This window comes from Hippocampus zosterae, chromosome 14, assembly GCF_025434085.1.
Source record: "Hippocampus zosterae strain Florida chromosome 14, ASM2543408v3, whole genome shotgun sequence".
Lineage (NCBI taxonomy): Eukaryota > Metazoa > Chordata > Actinopteri > Syngnathiformes > Syngnathidae > Hippocampus > Hippocampus zosterae.
This window is the reverse complement of record NC_067464.1, coordinates 18580131-18605743: the sequence shown is the minus strand read 5'-3', so window position 1 is coordinate 18605743 and position 25613 is coordinate 18580131. Positions and strand designations below refer to the sequence as shown.

General features: G+C 41.8%; 1 protein-coding gene across 2 annotated transcripts in view; it reads right to left on the bottom strand.

Annotated features, from left to right (window-relative positions):
- Positions 1-25613, bottom strand: part of babam2 (BRISC and BRCA1 A complex member 2) — a 98958-nt gene that overhangs the window by 59357 nt on the left and 13988 nt on the right. For both annotated transcript variants that reach the window (XM_052085810.1, XM_052085811.1), the window contains exons 5-6: positions 10301-10495; positions 9222-9296 (exon numbers count right to left, since the gene is read on the bottom strand). In XM_052085810.1, coding sequence (XP_051941770.1) covers positions 9222-9296; positions 10301-10495 — 270 coding nt within the window. The remainder of the gene's footprint in view (positions 1-9221; positions 9297-10300; positions 10496-25613) is intronic.

Genomic DNA, 25613 nt, shown 5'->3' with positions numbered 1-25613 from the left:
GTATATGACACAAAATAATATTTGGCACAACGTGGAGAGGTTCTGGGTTCGAATGTCAGCTTGGGCCTTCCTGTGTAGGAGAGTTTAGATGTTTTCCCCATGTGGTGGTTTCTCGAGATAATTTGGCTTCCTCCTGCATTCCAAAAACTAGACTTTACACAGATCTGATCGTCTGCATGGGATCGGCAGATAATTTTATTTTGATGTTTTTTAATGCAAAATCAGTGATCGGTTGTAAAGACATAATTTGCTGAGTGTTTAATGACGTTACTGATTGGATCCACAAAATTGCAGCAAACATAATCTCTCTGCTCGAGGGATGGTCTCTGCTGCCAATGTTAATAATCCCACATTTCTCATAATACACAGTCCAATTTTTTTTGCTTGATTAAATATTTTGATAATATTTCTTTAATACCCCAAACACCCCAATATGTTAAACAAGGTAATTCAAGCTTGACTGAAAAGTATCGGTGTGAAAGAACTTGAGACACTTGAAATAGAGACACACCCTCACATCCAGTATTGTAACCAGTGATCTCACAAAAGTTCCCCCAGACACTCCAAACTCAACGTCTTCCCCTGGAGACCGGAAGCTGCGTTTATGGCACCTGCGAAGATGGGGAAAGCAAATCTCGAGAATTTAAGTTTCTGTAAGTGTACGACTCCTTATATCAATTTGAACCATTGAGAAATTAGAAAGCAAAACACCGCACTGACACTCGAACTGCAACACGCTTGTCCCCTTCACTCCCTTGACGAGCCTATAAATACGCTCAATCTGTCATTAGTTTCTCCACCGTGACCACTGGGAAAAATTGATTCACTCTCTCCCCTTCTGGTGTGGTAACGACGACATTGGTAAACGGAGAATAATCAAGAACAATTTAGCCATTTATTTCATTTATTTTTCATTTATTACCATTTATTTCATTTATTTTTGACGCTATTTTGCAATGTGGGGATGATTTTGAACAGCGAGAGAATGCAAAATGAAAATGAATCAGGGAAAAAATAATTTGATGCAAATGCTTTGGTGAACCGTGCAACCTGACCAGACCAATAAGAAAATGAGGATGCAACAGTGCCTAGGGTGATAGGTAACGCTCCCTCAGGTCAGTTTTGCACTGTGGGTGAGACACCAGTTGCTGAACGAAAGATGGACAAACAAAAATTGCACTTGAAATAACCTCGAGAAAATGTTTCTGAAATAAACCTCTTTTATATTCATGGGGGTAAAAGAATTCAAATATTTGAATGAGGTTCTCTAAAAACACGACCGTTATCACTTGTTCATAGCTGACACAGATTTTCTTGAGAAATTAAATCCCATGTTCAGTGTCAGTTACGCTTATTACTGTGTTGCTGTAGAAACATGTCGAGGGTTTTGTAACATTTTGAATCAGTGTTTATTGAGGAGACAGCAGAGCGGTTGGCACATACTGTATCTCTCATGGCAAGGAGGTCAGGGTTGGGTTCAGGGATTAAATCCAATGTTCGATGCAGTACAGCGTCATTGCGGTTAGCATTCCTGTATCACAGGAACAAAAAAAAAAGTACAGATACCATAAAAAAGTGGCAATTTTCTGCAATATGTGGGCTAGCTAAGGGGCATTTATTTTTGCAACTGCAAAAATGCCTTTCTGGAATGAAACAATGTTGCCTTATACTATAATTCATGTAAAGGGTAACCTGTGTTTACGTGCAATATGAACAAATGCAATATGAATCAGTCATCTAACTCTCTATCGTAGATATGGAAGCATACAACAAAATGGAGCGACCATGCCTACGGAAGTGATGATTGGATTGAAAATTGCCTGCGCAGAGAACATCGTAAGTACTGCGCAAGGGACTCATTAACAACATCCCACAGGACTTCATAGTTAAATCAAATAGACACTGGCCACAGACCTTGATGTTTCAGTCCAAACTAGCAATATCACTCAAATGGGCTTATCAGTTAACTCGAATATTGATGTGTCAAAAAGAGCTTCATTCACCAAAGGCAGAGGTGTGAAACTCATTTTTGTTGCGGGCCACTTTATAATTACCGTTTCCCTTGGAGGGCCATTATGACTCAAACTATATAATAAGGAAGTCAAGAATAACGTTTTATTCAACTATTGCAATGAGGGGTTTGGTCACAAGAAAATGCTTTCAGTATGTCACTGATTTATGACACATGAAAATTTGAAATTTCGGTACAGATTTTAGCAAGCATCATGGAAGTTGTTATCATTGACTTGCTTTTGCGGGCCACTTAAAATGATGTGGCAGGCCACATCTGGCCCCCGGGGCTTTGACTTTGATACCTGTGCCAGAAGGTAATTGCATTGATGAGTCGTTTCTTTTTCTGGAGGGAAAACTGGCTTTTATTTGTGAATGGCCTTTATTGTCCAAGTGGATGACTTTGATGACTAGCTCAGTTCAATAAATTCCTAAATTGTGCAATGACATGTCCAACATATCGATAGGCTGGGAGTCTCAACTGGTCATGTAAATGGCTATCTGTCTCTATGTGCCAGTTGTGTGACACAATTGGACGGAAACTGCTAACATCCCAAAGTTCAAAGCAGCGAGATCCAGGAGGACGAGTGATAATTGGAAATCTGTTGACTGGTATAATCAACCAGCTAGCTTTGATCCTCCATTCGGCAAATTTACCCAGTATTAATGGTTGGGATGTCAAACATTAAATATCCTGTGAGATTTTATATTGCCTAAAGGCTAAAGAAATCTTTTGGTGCCCTCAGACTTTATTTTTTTTACACGACGCCATTTTCTGTGCATAAAATTATCAGTAGTACCGTATTTTCTGAACTAAAAGGCGCACCTAAAAGCCTTCCATTTTCTTAAAAGCTCACAACGTCTTAAAATCTGATGTGCCTTGTGTATGATCATTACGGTCACATTTCGACCCCAAAATGGCTCTTTGCTTGAGACAAGCTGACAACGCAGAGTTCAAATTTAAGGCGATCGATTACGCAGTCGAACATGGAAATAGAGCAGTGGCAAGAGAGTTCAACGTTAACGAGTCAATGTTATAACTTGCTGTTGGTAAAGTGAACTGTGTCGCTGGTTTATTGATCGTTCTGTTTGTGTTTCCTTGAGCCTGGCTCTATCTAGTGGATGCATTGTAGATTGCGTCTTATAATGCGGTGCACTCATTGTATGAAAAAAATTATAAAATAAGCTATTCATTGAAGGTGCGCCTCATAATGCAGTTGACCTTTTAGTGTGGAAAATATGGTATTTAAAAATGGTTTATGTTCATTTGATCTCAAACGCTTCAATTTTGTTTTCCTCAAAAATGTTAATGAATTAATATCCTAATTCATTTTTTAAATTAATACAGAATTTAAAAAATATTTTAATGTTGGTTAGCTGTCAGTTATTATTCCACTACTGACGATTACGTTTCTTGTCAAGGTATCGTTTCAGTACCAGCATTGATGTAATTGAGGCAAGCATGGTATCAAATTCCAAATTTTGATGTCATAAGAACACTAGCCCCACAAAATGAAACTAAGGTATTGTAAGATTTGTAAAATGTTGATGCTATGTACCGGTATATATTTTTGTAATCCACAATCAAGAACTTTCAAACAGACATGGGTTACCTCGAATATCAGCTACAAACCCTTGCCACCTACACGGACACACACAAGCACAAAACACACACTGATCTCACACCAACCAGACACAAAATCCACAAAAACAGAGCCACCAATAGCTTTGGAGCCGGTGGCAAGGGTCAGGGCTGTTGGGGGGGAAACAAAGCTCAAATGAAGCGAGAGCAGAGGCTACCGACATGAACGTGCTGTCACGCCACACTGATCCAGCTGAACATTCAGTAGCATGTTGCAAACACAAGATGATATATTGTATAACGGCAGGAGATAAATAAAATGATGATGATGAAAATTTGAAACGTAGTTACTACAGAAAAATGACATTTATGGTGAGCAGTAGGTCTAATGCTACTATAGATTTGGTCATCTTTTTGTTTTGTTTGTCCCACATAGACTTTAAAGGGAAAATGGGTTTATTACCACCACCATGGCGGTTCAATCAATGTGAGTTTGTCTATTGGCGGTCATGTTTTTGGTGCAGTATTTGATTCACTTCATTGAATGATGGGTTAATATTTCCCATTACATTTTGGGGATAATGCAAACATTGGTCACATAATAAAAATATCGGAACCAAAACCTTTTTGGCAGGACAGTGAAACCTTAACATTGAATCACCGCAAAGCAAGGATGGCGGATGTTTTAGAGGATGCAAAGATTAAGTTAATCCCCCACCTCTCGCTTGTGAAAAATACTTGGAACTGTGTCGGTTTACATGTCCTGCATGACATATCCCTTCTCAAACTATGAACTTCTGCTGAAAAGTTTGCTGGTGCGCAAGTGTCACAAATCTGACAGTGATTTTGAGAATACAATAAAATTAATAATTTTTTTATGCATTTCTTCGTGAATTAGGCCTAATGGGTGTTCAGGTGGCAGTTGTATTTGTCAACAATCACCTTGTGGGACAGAAACTGGATCTCACAACTATATTAAGACACAAACTACTAAAGAGTATTGGTAAAGCATCATCAAATGTTGTCAACCCAGAGGTTGAGCTACAATAAAAGAATGAGACACTGCAACAATATCCAAAAGGCACACATGACCTTTCAAAACAAAGCAAACTGCCAACAGACATTGTGTGCTTTTGACTAGCCTTCATTTTCTGCTCTCTATATCCTCCCAACTCTTTCATTTTGGCAACGACAGGCTTCCCCCCTTAAACTAATAAGTCAACTAGCATCCTTCCCCCAGCTCACGTCTTTCCAGTCGACACAGGAAGGTAAACATGTCCACTCCGGTGAGGGCAAACCACACAAAAAGCTTCGCTCCAGGTAGCGGTTGTCCTCCACAACACTGTGGCCACTAGCCACAGCTAAGCAATCGCTACCTGTGCAAGGTTGCCTGTGTCGAAACACATTTCTGCTTTGTTGCCAAACACACTGTCCTCCAGCAAGGACATCCACATTGGATGGGAGGTGGATTTAAAACAGGGTCAACTGTCTGATCTCTACCTACAGTAACTGGCTATTTTTATACTCATATTGTTCAGGAGGGTTATAGATTTTTCACGAGAGTTAATACTTAATTGTAGCGCTGTGAATTTTGTTTTGCAAATTCAGGTGCAGTGAAACTCCTCTACAACGAAACCTTCATGGGCGAAATTCCCCCCCCCCTCCCCCAGTGTGAAAAAATCATTGCAATAAATCAATGCAATAAAACCATTCCCGTTTTTTTCTGCTCTGCTCAAGTGAATGCTGATCATAAATTTCACAATTTCTTTTTTTCACACATACAATTTGTGTGTGTTTACATCTGAGATAAATGTGCTATAGTGAAAAGTTCCCTTGTGAAGAATGTCTTACTGCAAACATTTCGTTGTAGAGGAGTTTCACTGTAGTTTATATCATCTTTAAAAGCAGGTTTTTAACACAGGAATTTGTTGAGGACGAGTTTAAAAGGCCACTACGAATTGTGAAATGACGAAACAGAAGACACACTTTTGAAACAGATTAACAAATAACAGTCAACAGAATTTTGGAGCATAATACTGCTTCTATGGTGAGACAAAAGAATTGCATCTCCAACAATTCTGCAGTATTTGTCAATATCACCAAATAAATTACCAATATCTGGAGGTTGAGGTGGTAACCTAAATAATATTAAGAGTGTGTGTGTGTTTTAAGATGCACTTACGGCTGTAGCGCCGAACTGTACATAGGTTTTCTGAAATGTCTCCTGATGCCATGAGGTGATATCCATTACACATTGGTGTCGGGATCCAATGTCACGGACATCCAATGTTGGTTTTCGGCCTTGCCACATACACGCAGTGGTTTCTCCAGATTTTCTGGGCCGTTTGCTATTATGGATGATTAACTACACTTGTAGATTGCATTACATTAGTCAACGTCAATGTTTGCCTTGTGTGAGAGATGCTTGTTAACAACTCCGTGTTCACATGTTGAATAAACAAATACATGCAGCTTTAAATTATCCCACAATTTGGACATTCTCTGTCTTTTACAAATGATTTATTGGCTCTCAGCCCTCACATCAATTCATTTCTAAACCGTGTGTTGTGTGCCCGCAACAAGTGTCTACATAACTCGGGTAAAAGGTAGCCTCGAGGCAGATATTTTGCTTGAGCCTCTTTTGTTGTCAAATTATTCGAGTTGCCGTAGTAATTCTTCAAGGCCCACTCCAAAGACTGTCGTAAAATCGACTGAGAAGTACCAAGAACTAAATGGAGGCTCAGAGTGGATCGAGCCTTTTCCGTTGCTGGTCCCTCTATCTTGAATGACCTCCCACTGAACATTCGTCAAGCCCCCCTCGCTGCACATCTTTAAAACCCACCTCAAAACTCACTTGTATTCTTTGGCATTTGACTCAGCATGACTTAAGGGGTATTCAGACGGCAACATTTGCTCCGGTGCTGCGGCGGTGCTGCCCTAGTAGAGCATTCACACGTGCAAAGTTACACCGGTGTAGCCCCTGAAAACAGCTTAAACCGGAGCAAATGCTCGTTTGTGGGGCAGCACCAATGTAAAATGGTATGTGTGAAGGCTTACAGTTTAAAAATTTGGTCCGGAGCAAATGGTCGTTTGCGGTGGCAGTAGCCAACCTCGCTACGCTTGAGAAGAGTTAATTACGTACGGCTAGAATGCGTTGCATTCGTGCTCTGTTGAACTTCCGTCATCTTTCCTTTTGTAGGAGACTGGACTGTCTCAGAGTTGTTTGTGTAGTTTGTTCCTCTGTTGTGTGTTCACAACCCCCCCACCCTAGAATTTATTTTTGTGCCAAAAAATGAGAAGAAGTGATCGTCAAGAATCTACAATTGTCTCATAAAACGTCAGGGGTGTCTTGCGTCAATGAAAGGATATACCATATGCGATGTGAAGATGTAGAATAAATCTGCAGTTTAATTATTCCGCAGCAGCAATTACACAGTATTACATGTGATGAAGAGAGGTGTCGCGTGGGAAATGAACTGACCCCAGACAGAAATGACACTGACAAAACTAATTGCATGATAACTGTCACTATAAATATTCAGGTCATACGTTTTTGGTATAACCTTTCAGCAAAGTCCAATATTTCAGCTGCATTATTCAGTTCCCTATGCTGCGTAGGTGGACAGCGTGTAGGCTGATTGTTATTACTTTCCACTAAGCGAGCCGAAGCTCATCCATAATTTCCAAGTGTTAAACCTACGTATGCCATACCTGACAAATGCCATACCTGACAAATATAGTATAGCGCTACAATGCAAAAAAAAGATGAAGAAGACAGGATTTTGCATTCAAATATTTACTTAGTTAAAAATATCAAAATATTATATCTAGCACCTTGATGACAACCATGTGTTTGCATCACCCAGTTTCAGTATCACCCAACTTGTTATTCAAAAGTTTCCCACCAAAACCTGGTGAATATACTGTACAGCATGACAGCTTGTTGGAAAAACAACAGAGTTGTGTGCAAGGATGAGGCTAGAAACTTTCCATGAAATATGCAGCAAGAAAAAAATAATACTTTGAGGGGCAGGAATCTGTCTCTAAATTATGAAATGATGATTATCCCTCCTAGCCTGCCTGGTGAACATGAGGGACAGTGAGAACCAGGGGCCTAATTTATCTAGAGTACGGCGTACAGGTCCTAAATTCATTCGTGCAACTGAAATTTAGAGTGTGTATGAGTACCCCAAAAAATCTCCAAGACTGACACTGATGTAAGTTGGCTGAGACATGGAACCAAATAAATGCTCTTTAGAACAATTAATGCAAGTGTTACCCATTTAAAAACAAAAAAACAAAAAAAAAGGCATGAAATTAATTCATGAACATCCACCCAACATACATAAATAAATAAATAAACACTCACGTGTCATGGCCACAGACTTATCTTTGACTAACAAGGGGACAACTGCATACGTGCAGCCAGCACGCCTCTTTATTCTTATTGGAAGCGGACACACATACCGGCTTTTCTGTACAATCAATGAATCGTGCAGTAATTCCTCGAGGCCATGTCCATCACACATTATTTGTGCATTCACTGAATTCAATCATTTCCTGTTCACAGAGTGGAAATTTGTTGTGCGCTCACACTTTCAATCTGTCTACATTTCATTTCGGCTTGTTGGTGATTTCTTTAAAGCCTTTCCATCCTTAGTTTCGGGTTTTGTGTGTACGTATGGTCAGAGCTGTGTGTGAACAGACGTCCGTTTTCACGCACAAGTCCAAAATGATGACTCCAATATTTGTTGTGGAATGTTCGTACGCACTATTTACACACAGTTGTGTGTGGATGCACACTTGCTAAATGAGGGCCCCGGTTTCCAGCTCTAAGAGACGTAGGGACAGAGGGCAGTGTGAGACTAATGATTGCCGCTATTTGCCATCCGTTTAGCATCAATTTAACCCAACGTACAAGGTGATCATGACCAAAAGAGCCAAAGCCTCCAGCATCATGTTGCCAAAAACACGACAAGTGTCATAGAGTGAGAACCAGGCTAAAGGGGGCATGAGAGAGAGAGAGAGAGAGAGAGAGAGAGAGAGAGAGAGAGAGAGAGAGAGAGAGAGAGAGAGAGAGAGAGAGAGAGAGAGAGAGAGACAGACAGACAGACAGACAGACAGACTGACAGAGGGAAAGAGACAGAGTGACAGACTTGGGAGGGAGAGAGAGAGAGAGAGAGAGAGAGAGAGAGAGACAGACAGACAGACAGACAGACAGACAGACTGACAGAGGGAAAGAGACAGAGTGACAGACAGGGAGAGAGAGAGAGAGAGAGAGAGAGAGAGAGAGAGAGAGAGAGAGAGAGAGAGAGAGAGAGAGAGAGATCGGGTTAAGAAGCCTCCAGACACCACGCAGTTCAGAGCAGATCAGGAGTGACGGCTTGCTGATTAGTCAGCTCACAGCCCCTTAAGACTAGACTCCACACACACATATACACACGGCATGAAATAAATTTTACACAAATCTGACTTTAGCCAGTTTCGCCCATGCAAAACATATGGACACACGAACAATATGTGTAAACAAGTCGTATCGCACCACATTTGAAGAATGTCTTCGGGATGTGTGAAGATTGTGTGTTCAAAGATCATGTGTCAATACTTATAATGATGATTACTTAATTACCTTGAGTAGATAGATTGGGATGTTGCTGAAGTCCACAGGGAGTTTCAGAAGAAAGCGGGCTGAGAATTCCCCTGTCTGTAACACATGAAGTGGAAAATTTTACAATGTGATGCAAAGAGATAGTCGGTGATACAGCAAACTAGTGTCTGTGATGTAGCAAGCTAATTCAGTTTTTGACTCATCAGTCCACAGAATGTTTTCCAAACGTCTTGAGGATCATCAAATGTGAGATGAGCCGTTGTGTTCTTTTTGGACAGCAGTGGTTTTCGTCTGGAAACATTCCCATGGATGCCATTTGTCAGTGTCTTTCTTATGGCAGCATTGTGTACATTGACCTCAACTGAACCCAGTAAGGTCTGGAGTTGTGTGTCGTTCTAGGTTCTTTTGCAACCTCTTGGATGAGTAGAATGAGTTAATGGCACTGACAGTGGTTTGCTGAAGCCCCAGATTCTTGGAAATGGCTTCATAATCTCTTCCAGACTGATACGTTTCAATCACTTTTTTCCTAATTTTTTCAGATTGTAGCATCATGTGTTTGCTTCTTGAGATTGTATAGCCTACTTCACTTCGTCTGACAGATTCTATTTAAGTGATTTCTTGATTCAAAAAAATGTAGTGCGAGTGTGTTGCCTGTGAAATTGAAATCTGCTTTCCCAAAACTGCCGTTAGTCAGTTATTTTGTGGTTTAACAAGGGGGGGTGGGGGGGGGCGTGATTACTTTTTTATATTGGGACAGGTAAGTTTTGGATTTCTTTTGTTGCATAATAAATTAGATTGCCATTTGGAAACTGCATTTTGTATTTCCCTGGGTAATCTTAAAATTGCTTTGATGAACTCAAACCTTTGTATGTGATAAATATGTAAAGAACCAGAAATTATAACGGGGGAAAATACTATTTTACAGCACTGTAATTAGATTCCAAAGGAAATACAGTTTTACATTTGCTGTCATGGTGACTCTTCACCTCCATCCATAATTTCACGAGCCATGGGGGGGGGGACTGTTAAACCTATTGTGACTGTGGCAAATGAATACTGAGTGTGTTTGCGCTTTTATGCGCTGTGTAAAATGTCCTTACCCAGCTGTTCTTGTGCCCGGCATATATCTCCATATTACGGCCATAGTTTGGATCTTCCAGCAGGCTATCATACTCAAAAAGAAGTCTGGAGCTTTCACGGAGGCGCTGACATTGATAGTTGTGGTATTGCTGGATGAGCTCCTTAACAAGCTGGAGCAAGCTATCTGGGTTGCCAGCATCCCATTGGACCAAATGCTGTGGAAGAAAATTCAAAATTGAAACTAGCTCAATCTTCTGAATCCGATGAGTCTTTGTTCTCTCATTTCAATTACAGGCACCAGCTATTTTCAACAGAGATATGATACTTCGAAAGAAATTCTGGTGGAGTGCATGAAGTCATGCGAAAAAAGGTGTTTTATCCTATTCTTTGGCTATTTTTTTTAGCATTGAAAACAGGTTTCACGTTGTATTTTTTTAAATTAAAATAATTGCACCTTTTTTCAATTCTGTACTGTTTGTTCAGACACACAATGGAAACATACAATGTACAGTGGATATACAGAGAACAAAAATACAGCACTTACTGTACTTTTGCTCCCATTTTTCATGAGCTGAACTGAAAACGCTAAGATTTTTTTTCATGCACAAAAGGCCCATGAACTCAAGCTCAAACACTAAGGCACACCTGTAAATCAATGCAAATACTTCTTAGATGATTTTGAAAATACTCCAACCTTTTCAAGAACTGTGTTGTCCCGTGAAACAGGCCAATCGTGGCAATTTTTAGCAAACAAATAAAGGAGTACTAAGAGTAGTAATACAATACAATACAATACAATACAATACATGCTGATTTCTATAGCGCTTTCACAACAGCGGCAGCTGTAACAAAGCGCTTTACAAAACAGTTAACATAAAGTAAAATAATAAACACAACACATAACATAAAACACGGACAGTCGTGCAGTCCTAACCACTTTTCCGTCACACGCTTTGTTGTTTGAAGCGGTTTGAGATGAAAGAGGAGAGAATCAAAGTGTCCTTTAACCAGTGGATCAGAGACGTCATGCTCAAAATGTGCACACGTCGGCTACAAGCTAAGTTTCAAAGTCAACAAGAAGCTGTAGCATCCATTGACGAAAAAAGACATTGGTTCACTTCTCCTGTCCCATGGAAATCCATTTCAATTCCAAGCGGCGACTCACGGTTCCAAATACGCATCGGCGCTCTTCGCCAACGCTCCTCTCTCCTCATCTGAAAATTTCAGCGGCCATCCATCCAGCCGCACCGACGCCGACTGTCCAACAGCGCTGACATAGCCACTGAACAAATCGGGGTTGTGAAAAATGCTGCCCATTACTGGCGCAAAAAACACAAGCGCCCCAGGTCTGTCCAGCACCGACAGTCAATGGCGCCGACATTCCTCCCAATCAAAATCTGTGCTGGTACAGGCGTGCTGCCGAGAAGGCGCAACCACCAAGCACAGATACTGCTCCTTTGACGAATGTCGTGGCCAAAAAGCGCTGAAAACAGTCCATATCAGGTCCACACAATGAAACAACAAACAACATGTGACAAAACAAAAGACAAAAACAGCAAAAAAGAACAAAAAAGCAAGGCTCTTGAAGAGCACTTGCCGAAGGCTGCCTACTCGGGCGCCATCTTGGAAAAAAATAATAATAATAATTAACAACTTCCACTCTGCCATTTAGGGCAAACAGCAATACCAAGCTAAATGTGAAACTTGTATGCAGCACTGTTTCACCCAGTCTTACCATTGGGAATAAAGAAGATACAGGTTAAAACCCATTAACGACTACATCAAAACAGAAAGACTTCTGGTCATTTCTAAAATGAAAGCAAGCTTCATCAGTAAATGTATAAATACATATTACACAAAGGTGTTGATGACAGCATTGACCTACGTTAGATTGTCTCAACAACTGACTATCTATCTCTTTTTGTCTGCCTCGTGTCCCATATTAGACCAATAGAGAAAGCATCCATTGTTATGAGGTGACTTAACTCTCTTGCAATGGCAAGGGCAGGCTAAACAGAGACAGTGACTTCATCGTCCTGATCCACCAGTGGTTACCAGCAATGCTGGGATTCCCGAAATGAGGAGGTGATGCAAACAAGGATGGGCATTGTCCAAAACAGGCGTTCAGTGCCCCAGGGCAGGAGCATGCAGAAACGGAGGAGAGACTTAGGAAGTGCTGTGTCAGGATTGTGACACACAATATCAGTGGATCTTCACTGAGGAGGAGAAGCCGGATCAGAGGTGGAGGAGGAAAGGGGTGTGGGGGAGCAGGGGGGGGGGGGGGGCAGTACTGAAGAGATCAGGCAAGTAGGCCAAAGCCAATCAAATGGTAGGCTTGATCCTTCAATAAAACTTTTAATGTAGACAAAGATCATAACTGCAAACTAAAATTTATGGTCAAGAAACCTGGAGACCAACATTACCATCTAATTAACAATGGCATCTGTGGCAGGAGCTATATTATTTTCCAAGTATTGTTTGAAACTGACAACGTTCCATTAATAATTACAAGTAAAGCGTCCTCATGCAAAATTTAAGCCCAATTGAAGAAACAGAGGATATGAGCTTGTAAAACTCAGCTGATTGTGCAAAAGAGCTGCAGTCACTCCTGAAAATATCAATGCTGAACGGAAACATCAACATGCTAGCATGCTGGTATATGTTTAGCGAGTCAAATGTCTTTTTGCAGGGATTTTAATGACATTATTTCAAAACATATTGGTGTGTTGCTGTCTTGAGTTGACCAAATGATACAATAAAGATATAGCAATTAAAATAATTTTCTTAAAATGTTGTTTCCATCCCGCCTTTTCTGGTATATCAGTCTGGGAACAGGGTCGACAATGTCATACCCATGGGAATCAGCAAGAACACTGATGGTCACCCTGCCTACCGTTTCCTGTATTTTTTTGTGTGAAAGATACCGGCATAGCAGGATCAAGGCTCTCTGTCCAAGAAATCCGATAAAACCCCAGGATCGTTTTAAGATCCGATATGTTGCACAGCAAAACGTGCAACAGTCGTATTTGGCAGCTTAAATGTCATTTATGAAAGCATGCGGATTGGATAAAATGTACACAGTTTATATTACTTTATCCCATGGGGAGATATCACGCAGTCCTCATTGGCTTGAGATGATTTTATAATCCATTTATCAAAGCACACATGTTCAATTACTGCATTGAGCTATGATAAAATCTACACCCCGCCCCACCCCATGTTTAATTTCAAATAATTCAAATGCAGCAATTCATAGCCCTGTTACATTTGACTCGTATTAGCTTTAAAATTGTTTTTATATAAATGTATGAGATTAGTATAAAGACTTGACACTGAGGGTGTTCATACTTGTAGTCATAGGTCATTATTTTATTTTGCGGCGGGGAAAAAAAAAGCACAAGGTGATGAAGATCTCTGATAGTTCAATGAATATGACTACAGGCAAAGTTTGCAAAAGTAAATTTATAAACCGAAAGTGTGCAAAAATGATTTGGCTGTGGATGTGTTACGGAACACAGCGTATCCCTTTCAGAACAACAGCGCACCTAAATTTGGTGTTTTCACACTTAATAGACCCAAATTGACAGAATTATGTCTTCGTGTGCCATCCGCCTGTACCATCTCTGATCCAATATTTATCTTAGGCCAGTAAGAGAAGGGTTAGCATCTGAAAATCCGAGATAATTATATAGGCCAACAGAAATTATTTGTTTGTAATGTCTTGAATGTGATTTTTATAGATGCTGGCAACCTGATCCAATAAATCGCTGTTGACTTGAAAGTGCGAGACATTAAACAACTCCCAAGTATTAAATTAATCTCTGTTAGTCTCTAATTCAAGAGTGGGCTCACACCCTGTTTCGCCCCCAGAGATTGCCAAGTCTAAGATCATCCTAAATTGGTCTTGTCATGTGTTTAAGACACTTGGCATTCTCAAGCCAGTCAGTGCGATCCATGCGTTTTTTGTCCAACACAGTTCAAGTTGTTGACAGAAATAGCATGCATTCTTCAACTGCTCTGCCACTTCAGCCAATTATTCATAATTCCATGGACGATTGTCCTATGTTTGTTCTTTCCATCAAGCTCCCCCCTTTGCAAACAACACCCCAATCGCTCAAAGCATTCCCAGGCATGTTAGTGAGGTCTGCCACTAATAAGCCCCTTTAAAATGTGGAACACATTATTGGCTTCAGCAAAAAGGAAGTGTTAGTTTGTACACGATGTCCAGGTTGTCCTGACTTTACAGGCCATTTGAGGTCCATTGTTAGAACCGGACCAGGGGACAACCTGCAGCAACAGCTCGGAAATGCTCACCAATATATGGCAGTCAAGATTAGCAGAGGGTAGCGTGCAGTCATGTTTCCTTTCTCTTCATAAAAGAATACTTGGATTAGCTTCACACTACGCACTTTATATTGTTCTTTCGGAAGTGACGAACCTGGTCTTCAACTACACAAACACAAGACGTGCTCTCAAATGCAAGAAGAGGCACTTGGAGCAAATTAGGAAAAATTCGACTTGAAGAAACATGGCTTAAAAAAAAGAACAATGCACTTTTTATTTCTTTTTCTTGTCGGCAGGGTTACTGTGAACTCCAATAACCCTGTTCATTGTGAGGAAGTACCATTGCCATATTGTGAAAAGCATATGCATCACAGAGAAACAGAATATACATAAAACACAAAACGTTTGTATTTTTTGTGCCTTTGAGTCATGTATGATCATATATGATTTAGAACAAAAAAATACTACTCGTAATAATATATACTAATTTTCTCCAAGGCCTGGAAACTGGGACCCCTTCAAAAACATGAGACTGAGCTCGAATAGGGTCAATCTTAAATAAAATTGATTTGAATTCAAGAGAGCCACAAAAGAAAGGTTCTATTGTTAGGGTCATGTGAAAGTCTAAGTGTAAGGTGTAACGTTTGTTGTAATTCTTGGTCCTTGAGATATTTTTAAAAAAAAGCATGTCGAAGGTGTTATAACATCCAAAAAAACTACATATGAATGAAAAAAAACAAAAAGCCCTCTTAGCCAACAGTGACCATTTGAGCTAACAAATGTTCATGTTCAAGTTTTTTGTTCATGTTCAGCCAGTTTACCCAAAACAGAAACTTTTGTTCAAGTACTTGGCATGACCAAACAAAAAATGAACACTGAGCTGTTTATGTTGATGAAATTTCCAGTCTTAACGAGACAGAGCTTGTCTGTTCATCTCAAAGGACTCTGGGATCGCTAAGTGGAAACATGTTGATGCGGGTTCTGGGGAAGCCATTTGGGCTAACCCCAGGTTTTGGCCATATACATGCGAACTGAAAAAAAATGCAAGGTTGTTGGGAAATTCCCCAAATCTTGAGTGTCAACATCCAATACTGGCCAAGTCTAGACTTGGCAAATGACAAACGACTCCTCAAAAGACAGAGTGGTATTAGCATCGGACAAGTCAGGATAAAAAAATGTTGAGATAAGTGCAGCTGTTGTCTAAATAGAGTCTGACGCATACGGAAATAAAGATGGCCCATGATAACCAAACCAATAATCTGCCAACATCTATGTTTCCCAACCACATTGTGGGCAAATACAAGTGCCAATTCCAGTGAAATTGGAATGCTGTTGAAAGCGTAAATAAAATCAAGGTACAAAGTTTTGCAAATCCTCCTCAACTTCTATTCAATTCAACACACTACAAGGAGAAGATATTTAAGGTTCAAACTTCTTTATGCTTATTTTTATGTGTAAATAGTCCAGCGGCATGGTTAAGCACATCTGCTTCACAGTGCAGAGGTGCATGGTTCAACTGGTTGGCAACCAGTTCAGGATGTACCCTGCCTACTGCCCAAAGCCAGCTGGGAGACCCTTCAGCACGTATGCGACCTTTGTGAGGATAAACGGTTTGGATAATGGATGGATGGATGGGAATATTGAGCAATACTGAAAAAACTGTATCAACAACCTCCAGAACAGGTTTAGCATGAACATAACATTGACCGTGTGAGAGACTAAGTCTCTGTTATTTATGACTATTGTCAAATTGGTGGTTTGTTTGTTACCTCTATGACAAGTAGAGTAGAAGCACATGACATTGTAGAGGGTGCTTTGTTTGAGTTTTGCTCAGTGTAGGCACGGCCAGAGTAGTACTTCAAGTGGCGATATTTGGTTGGCTTGTATTGAAGTCAAATGTGGAAAATATTTGTTTCCTCTCGAGATGTCTTCATTTTGGTTTGCTCACTTCCAAAACGTCTCGTAGTCGCAACAAATTCAGTCTTATTCCTTGCCAACCGCTTTCAGCTCATAAACGCACAACCATGAACCTACTGCCGTATGTTGCATGCTAAAATGCTCGCTTCTGAAGTGAAACAGTACAAAGGCTTTGAATGCTTTTTATGCAAACAGACCATAATCAAAGTTCGTGTTTGGCATTGAAAAAAAAAACAAATTAAAATCTGGATGAATATCATTCAAAAATGTACTCGGGTGTCATTTACTGAATTCAGTAATTAAAAAAAGAAGGGGGCGGGGGGGGGAAACAATGTGATGAAAGAGCATTCGACGCAAGGGATGTAACTGGTATTGCTGTCCACATCCCCTCCCTTCCTGCCTCTTTCTTTGTCATTTCCTCTTCTCTGGTCACCTCTCTGTTCCCAAAATGCTCGTCACGCCCCCCTCCATCCATGCAAGACTGAAAAGATCCTAAATCACAGCCTTTTGCTTGAAGCAGAATAGACCAGAAAGAATTCATTCTTGCCTCTTTCTTGAGAGATTGGTGATGATGAATTGTCCAAAGCATTATTCACATTCAGGTAAAGCAACAAATGAAATTAGTCAAATGATTTGGGGGCCTAGGTGTTCACAAAAACTCACAAAAACTTTTTCATCCACTAAACGGAACATACCACTGTAAAGCTATTCAAAGAAAGTTTGACCCTGTTGCAAGGTTTGCATAGCATCTATTCTTTGAGTGTAATTCAGGTTTTGAATGACTCACAACTTTATATGTGTGATAATATCAGCGAAAGCAACATATAATATTCATCTAATTCAGAACTCCATTTCGTAATTGGCAGTGTTAATTATTCTGATAACTTTTTGGTGCACAAAACATCTAATCGCTTATTAATGAGCCCCACTGAGTGTACGCAGAGAAGTGGCTTGCTGCCACCGGTCTACAAAGCAGACCGGCTCATATTTTTTAAAAATAATACGTAGGACTTGGGCATCCAGTTGTTTTTTATGCACAACAATCACAGCATCAGATTTATTTAATGAAAAGAAGGTTCAATACTTGTATATATTGTTTTGGTTCCATAAGAGAAACTTGAATATTGTTCAGATGTATGAAGCAAAAGGGTTTGTTTCCATTTAATGTTTTAATGCATAAAAAAAACCCTGATTAGTCTGATAATAAGGTAAGTTAGTGAATAAAAAGGGAACTAGCTAGGTCAGATATCAAAGGGCTTGCTTGCATATAAATTAGTATTCAAGGACGGCACAAAACTGGTGAACAAAAAAAAAAAAACATTAAGCGCAACAAAATATTTTGTGCATTTTTTTAACCAAATCAACACATTCAAAATGTTAATACAGAGGCACTTTTTTTCTCCCATTCACCCAATTTTTGTGTAAAACGGGAAGGGCGTGGCGCAGGAGGCATAGGGTGTGGTCCTGTAACCGAATGGTTGGCTGTTTGAATCCCACCCTGTTTAAGTCATGTGTTGTCATGTCTTTGGGCAAGACACTTCACCCACCTTGCCTCCAGTGTCACTCCCACTGATGTATGGGCTGGGCGTGAATATTTGGTGGCGGTCAGAGGGGCCACAGCCGCATACTGGCAGCCAGACTTCCGTCAGCCTGCCCCAGGGCAGCTGTGGCAACAGAACGTAGTTTACCACCACCAGAGAATGAATGTGTGAGCACATGAATAATGTATTGAAAAGTGCCTTACAGTGTCAAAAAAAAGTGCTGGATAAAACTGATGCATTATTGTTGTTATTAAAGCATATATTGAATATATATAGGGCGGCCTGGTAGTCCAGTGGTTAGCACCTTGGCTGCACAGTGCGGAGGTACCGGGTTCGATTCCAGCTCCGGCCTCCCTGTGTGGAGTTTGCATGTTCTCCCCGGGCCTGCGTGGGTTTTCTCCGGGTGCTCCGGTTTCCTCCCACATTCCAAAAACATGTGTGGCAGGCTGATTGAACACTCGAAATTGTCCCTAGGTGTGAGTGTGAGTGCGAATGGTTGTTCGTCCTCTGTGTGCCCTGCGATTGGCTGGCAACCGATTCAGGGTGTCCCCCGCCTACTGCCCGGAGACGGCTGGGATAGGCTCCAGCACCCCCCGCGACCCTAGTGAGGATCGAGCGGCTCGGAAGATGAATGAATGAATGAATGAATATATATATAAAGAGAGAGAGAGAGAGAGAGAGAGAGAGAGAGAGAGAGAGAGAGAGAGAGAGAGAGAGAGAGAGAGAGAGAGAGAGAGAGAGAGAGAGAGAGAGAGAGAGAGAGAGAGAGAGAGAGAGAGAGAGAGAGAGAGAGAGAGAGAGAGAGAGAGAGAGAGAGAGAGAGAGAGAGACACACACACGGCTGGATAGCTCAGTTGGTAAGGCATCGGTTTGGCATACGGGAGACGGTGGTTCGAATCCCGCTTGGGGCAAAGATGAGCACATAACACCATCCAGAGTGGGTCCTTGGGCAAGATCCTTCACGCTAATGCCTACCTCATACAATGATGAGAGACAATAAAACGAAAGACATGCCGGCTCAGACGGCGCCCGGCCAAACAAGGTCTGCGTCAGGTGCTGGGGAACCAGAGCACCTTGATGAAAAATGGGCTACTGGAACAAAGCGAGATGCGAGATGCGATAACATGGCTCTGTGGAATGCTACTACTCAAGCAACCCTAGTCAGAGGGGTTACATGCAGAGAATGTGGGCTAAATGGTTACTTCGAAACCCACAGTCACGGTTGACAGCGAAACAACTAGTAGCTCAGTGTTCCAACATCCACAAACGGCAACGGCTGTCACAACTTGAGATTCATGAGGTACAAGGCAGGTTCCATGGTGAAGGGCCCCAGGCTGCCAGATCAGAGGAGGAGGTCAAACCAGAGATTGGGAGGCAAGCCCCAATGACTGCAGAGGAAGAGATTGGGAGGCCAGCCCCAATGAAGGAAATGCTGAGCGAGGCAGCAACTGACCTGAAAGCTAAGATCATGGCGAGAATGAAAGCTGGGCAACCTAGAAACCGATTACAACGGCTATGTGAAGTACCATCTGAAAGTCTCATAGAAAGTGTGAATGCAGCACTGAGGGCGATCCCTACCGTAACGATCACAGAAACCAATGAGCTGATGTACGCTTCAGCATCAGTGATCCTGGAGACTCTGGGCTATAAGAGCAACCCTGGAAGCCATGAGATACGTTACCCACCATGGAAAAGACGGTTGGAGGCTAAGATCAAGGCGGCCCGGAAAGATGTGAGTCAATTGACGGAGGCCCAGAGAGGTGTGATGAAAAGGGTCCTAACAACAGAGCTGACCCACCAAGACTGGAAACTGAAAGGTACTGGAAAGGCATATGGGAGAAGGAGGTTGCACATAACAGCAGCGCACAATGGCTGGTGACCCTGAGAGAGGAGCACAGCAACCTCCCTGAACAGAACCCAGTTACCATAACAGTGGCAGACATACAGGAAATATCTCAGATATGAAGAACTGGACAGCACCAGGCCCGGACATGGTCCACACCTACTGGCTAAAGAAACTCACAGCACTCCATGAGCGCCTAGCAGTACAAATGAACCAGCTGCTGAGTGATGGGACTCACCCAGAGCTGGAACGCCATAACCAGAATGGCTAACCGAAGGGCGAAGGATCCTGATCATGAAGGATACCTCGAAGGGTGCAGCCCCATCCAACTATCGGCCAATAACCTGTCTCTCCACAACATGGAAGCTCATGTCAGGCATCATTGCGGCTAAGATAAGTGGACACATGGATCAATACATGAACGAAGCACAGAAGGGCATTGGTAGAGATACCAGAGGAGCCAAGCATCAGCTCCTGGTTGACAAAACAGTCAGAGTTGGAGTTGTATAAGGTGAACAGGACCCTAAGAGCCTTCGTCGCAAACTCGATGAGGATGTGGAAAACCACACTTGAAGCCAATACCAAGCCACTTACCCAAGTGTCCATCAAATGTGGCATATACCAAGGTGATGCACTCTCCCCACTGCTGTTCTGCATAGGACTGAACCCCCGAAGCCAAGTAATCACCAAGACAGGCTATGGATACCGCCTCAGAAATGGAGCTACAATCAGTCACCTCCTCTACATGGATGACATAAAGCTGTATGCTAAGAGCGAAAGGGACATAGATTCCCTGATCCACACAACCAGGATCTACAGCAGCGACATCGGGATGTCATTCGGGCATGAGAAATGTAGTCGGATGGTGACTAAGAAAGGAAAGGTAGTCCGCACTGAAGGGGTCTCACTCCCTGAAGGAACAATAGCAGACATTGAGGACAGCTACAAGTACATTGGTATACCACAAGCCAATGGCAACCTCGAACTGGGAACAAGGAAAGCGGCTACGGCCAAATACCTCCAGCGAGTGAGGCAAGTCCTAAGAAGCCAGCTCAATGGCAAGAATAAGACCCGGGCAATAAACAGCTATGCCCTGCCAGTGATCAGATACCCTGCAGGAATAATACGGTGGCCAAAGGAAGAGATTCAGACCACGGACGTTAAGATCCGAAAGCTCCTAACCACGCATGGAGGGTTCCATCCCAAATCCAGCACCCTGAGACTGTACGCAAGCCGAAAGGAAGGAGTGTGAGAGCCACTGTCCAGGATGAAACATCCAAGCTCCATGAATACATCAAGGAGAAGGCTCCAACGGATGACGTACTCAGAGAATGTCTCAGACAATGGGGAACAGAAGATGAGGCGCTGGAAGAGGGACCATCATAGGAGGACAAGCCCCTACACGGGATGTACCACCGGACCATAACTGTAAGTGGCTGATCTCAAGAAATCCTATCAGTGGCTAGAGAGGGCTGGCCCGAAGGACAGCACAGAGGCACTCATCCTGGCTGCTCAGGAGCAGGCCTTGAGCACCAGAGCCATCGAGGCCCAGATATACCACACCAGACAAGACCCAAGGTGTAGGTTGTGCAAAGAGGCACCTGAGACGATCCAACACATAACTGCAGGGTGTAAGATGCTGGCAGGGAAAGCCTACATGGAACGCCATAACCAGGTGGCTGACATAGTCTACCGAAACATCTGTGCGGAGTATGGACTGGAAACCCCAAGGTCAAAATGGGAAACACCTCCGAAGGTGGTGGAGAATGACAGAGCGAAGACCCTGTGGGACTTCCAGATCCAGACTGACAAGATGGTAATGGCGAACCAACCAGATATCGTGATCATAGATAAAGGGCAGAGGAAAGCCGTTGTAGTGGATGTAGCGGTCCCAAGTGATGGAAACATCACGAAGAAGGAACATGAGAACCTCGAGAAATACCAAGGGCTCAGAGAGGAGCTGGAGAGAGCTTGGAAGGTAGAGGTGACAGTCGTGCCTGTGGTGGTCGGAGCACTCGGGGCAGTGACCCCCAAACTAGATGAGTGGTTGCAACAGATGCCAGGAACAACATCGGACATCTCAGTCTGGTAGAGGACCCGAGCTGAATGAGGGACGGACACCACCCGAGGGGTGAGATGAGGATTTTTTATATATATATATATATATATATATATATATATATATATATATATATTCTTTTTTTCCCCAAGGGTCCAAACAAAATGTGGTCGCGGGCTGCCGCCTATCCGTGTACTTGGATTTAAAAAAACAAACCAAAAAAAACCCTGAATCTGGGGTTTAAAAGTGCAAGGGAGGGTTCATTTACTGAAGAAAAGCTCTGGCAGCAAAATTACAAACATATGAAGAGAAAAACTGCAGGAATATACTGTATGTGAGAAAATAAACACACAAAGACCTGCCAAGCACTGGCTCAGCAAAGGTACTTCCCCTTATGTGCACAGCTGTATTTATGAGACAGTGAGCAATACTCCCCTCTTCTCTCGCAGACTCTGACACAAGCAGGGGAATTTAGCTACTTTATACATGGCTGCTGCAAAAATAGGAATGATGCTTGCATAGTCGGCTTAAAATACCAATGACATCTGGTTGTGTACAAAAAGAAGAGTTTCCCAACTAAAACCGACCATCTATTTTCAATTCACAATTCTAGTGAGTCTTGAAATCTGCTTATTTTGAGCATTGAATTGCGACGCAAATTAAACTGTACAGAAACGGAACCGTCTTCAAACAGTTTGAGAATATTTATTTTTCAAATGTCAACCGAGGTCAGAAATCCAACGAGAATGATGGATCTCTCAAAAATTTTCTTGTAGTTAAGTTGTTACCAAGTTGCCCCCCATTTTGTATGACTTGTCAACTAAACAAAACTCTTCTCGGTCAAAAAGTACCTCACCCAGTTCCAATGAAGTTGGGACATTGTGTATTATGTAAATAAAAATAGTACAGTAATCCCGCGTTTATCACGGTTAATGGGGACCAAAACCACCCGTGATAAATTAAAATCTGTGAAGTAGTTAATTAACATAAACAGGTTAAAAAAAAACATTTTTAAAGTCCGCAAACGGTCCGCGAGAAGTCAACAACAATTTTCATAAAAGAGAAACCCAAAGCGGTTACAGAAACAACTTGAATCTGACAATTCTAATGAACACTGCTTTTGAATTGTGATTCAACGGAATTAAAAAAAACAAAAACATGAAACATGCCTGAACAGAAATGATGGTACCTAAACCCTTGAAAATAATTCGATGTGTAACCAATTTCTGTCCTCTAATAAGAATCACAGGTGTCTTCAAACTCGTGAAGTCAGTCGGCTTATTTAAAGGGTGACTTGTCATTGTGTTGTATGGTGATATAGTGTGTGGCCAACCTCCCTGGTCATGGCCACAGGAGATAAGTTGATGACAAATTTAAGATAATACAAATTATCCAACAAAAGAGCCCCCCCCCCCCAAAAAAAACATCAGATATTAAAGGCGAAGTCCAAAGTCAAGGTGCATCAGTGTAAGATGGCACCATCATTCGGTGGTTGACCCAAAGTGAACTTCATGGGAGACGACCAAGAAAGGCACTGCCGTTGATGCAAAAAATGAAACGTACAAAGGAGAGAAACATCTGACAGGTTATGAGGTGTTTTGCAACAGGACAAGATAAAATCAGCCAAGAATGGCTAAGTCCTCAAAAATAGGCGTTGATGAGCCCTGATCTAAATTCGAAGGAGCTGAAACATACCGTCTAGGGAAAGCACCCTGGAGTAGTTTGCTCTTGAAGAGTGGGACAAAACACACGCTGAGATGTGAAGTCTCATGGAAAGTTACATAAATCATGTGTTTGCAGTGATTAAAGGTTGTGCAACAAAATATTACAGTGGAACTCCTCTACAACGAAATCATGTTTGCAACCAGAAACTTTTCACAACAGAGGACATTTCACTATAGCAAATTTTATCTCAGATGTAAACACACACACAAAAAACGTACTCTTTATTTTTATTCCAATATCGCATAAATATGAGCATACACTTCACATAGCCAGCATAGAAAGAAAAAAGGGGAAGAAATTGCAACATTTACGTTCAGTTACATAAATTTCTTGCATTTCTTTTACTTTGCTTCCTCCCTCTTTCATCTTTATTACTGATATCCCGTATTCAAGTGTTAAAGCTTTTCTTTTAACTCCTTGTGAAGAGCCTTGATCTGCAAAGGTCTGTTTTGTAGCCATTTTATACCACGCAATGCAAGGTTTGTCTGAAACTACTCATGAAATTTCTAACCATGTGCAAAATAAAAACAAAAACTTCCTGCACTACTTACTGTGCATGTGTACAGTGTGGTGGTTGCTGTTGCCATTTCCTAGCCAAGCAGTAGGAGTCGCTGTGGCAGCCTGAGGTTAGATTAGACTTTTGTGGTAGGCTTGTTTTCATTGCAGTGAACCTCATTGCGAGGCAAGGGTGGTGAAAAGCATTTCGTATTATGCAACTGGGGGACTTTTCGTTGTAGGGGGAAGCAGAAAAAAAGGGGATGACTTTCATGCATGAAGATTTTTTTCACAATACGGGGTATTTTTGCACATGTACAGTAGGTTTCGTTGTAGAGGAGATTCATTGTACATTAAAGGTACCATCGTTTTTGTTGAGGACTGTTTCATGAATTTTACTGTTTTGTTTTGTTTTAATCATTCTGTTGAGCCAGAATTTGTTGATCTTCATTACATGTTAATTTAATCTTACTTTTAGATTCAGGCTGATACATGTTTCTGTGACCACTCGAGGATTTACTTACATTAATCGAGAGTTACCAATAACTTTTATCCATATGCAGCCATCTCGTTACCTCTGTGTCCCGTGTCCTAGATGCATAATTTTCCCGCAGGACACACAGTTCCAAATAATGTGCGTTTTTGGGACGCAAGGAAATTTCTCAGTCAAAACAACCAAAAAAAAAAAAAAAAAACTACGTCAGGCCTGATGATTTCACGGTAATGATCGTTACTGGTAGCGTGTTGTTTCCGTGGCGTCGTTTTAACGATACCGAAAAATCGTTTAACCATAAAAGTAACCGCACACGAGTTGACTATACGCGATCAAATCTCTCCTGTGTGATCAACGTGAATTCACTGTGCCTTTATGTGTGTTTGTGGTGTGGTGTGTGAGTGTGTGAGTGTGAGTGTGAGTGTGAGTGTGTGTGTGTGTGTGAGTGTTCGTGTGTGTGTGTGTGTGTGTGTGTGTGTGTGTGTGTGTGTGTGTGTGTGTGTGCGTGTGTGTTTGTGTGAGTGTGTGTGTGTGTGTGTGTGTGTGTGTGTGAGTGTGTATGTGAGTGTGAGTGTGAGTGTGAGAGTGTGTGTGCGTGTGAGTGTGAGTGTGAGTGTGTGTGTGCGTGTGAGTGTGAGTGTGAGTGTGAGTGTGTTTCTTCTAACTAACTTTCGTTTTGTTTTGAGTGTCGGGGGGACGGAACAGATAACGTTATGTGCGCATGCGGGTTGCTATTTTAGTCCACAAACAGAGGAATCGCGCGGATGAAAGTTTGAGATGGCGGTGAAAAAAACTCACAATGGTCTACTAATTACGACATTTAAGAAATGGGAATGCCAGTCAGATTTTCCGTATGAATCGTCCAAAGGGCGCACTGTATCACTAAACTCACCTGTGACGTATGCACAGAACACGAGAGCGAGATACGACGAAAGGCACGATTACGAGGCAAGTTGTTCATTAGATCTATAGGGTA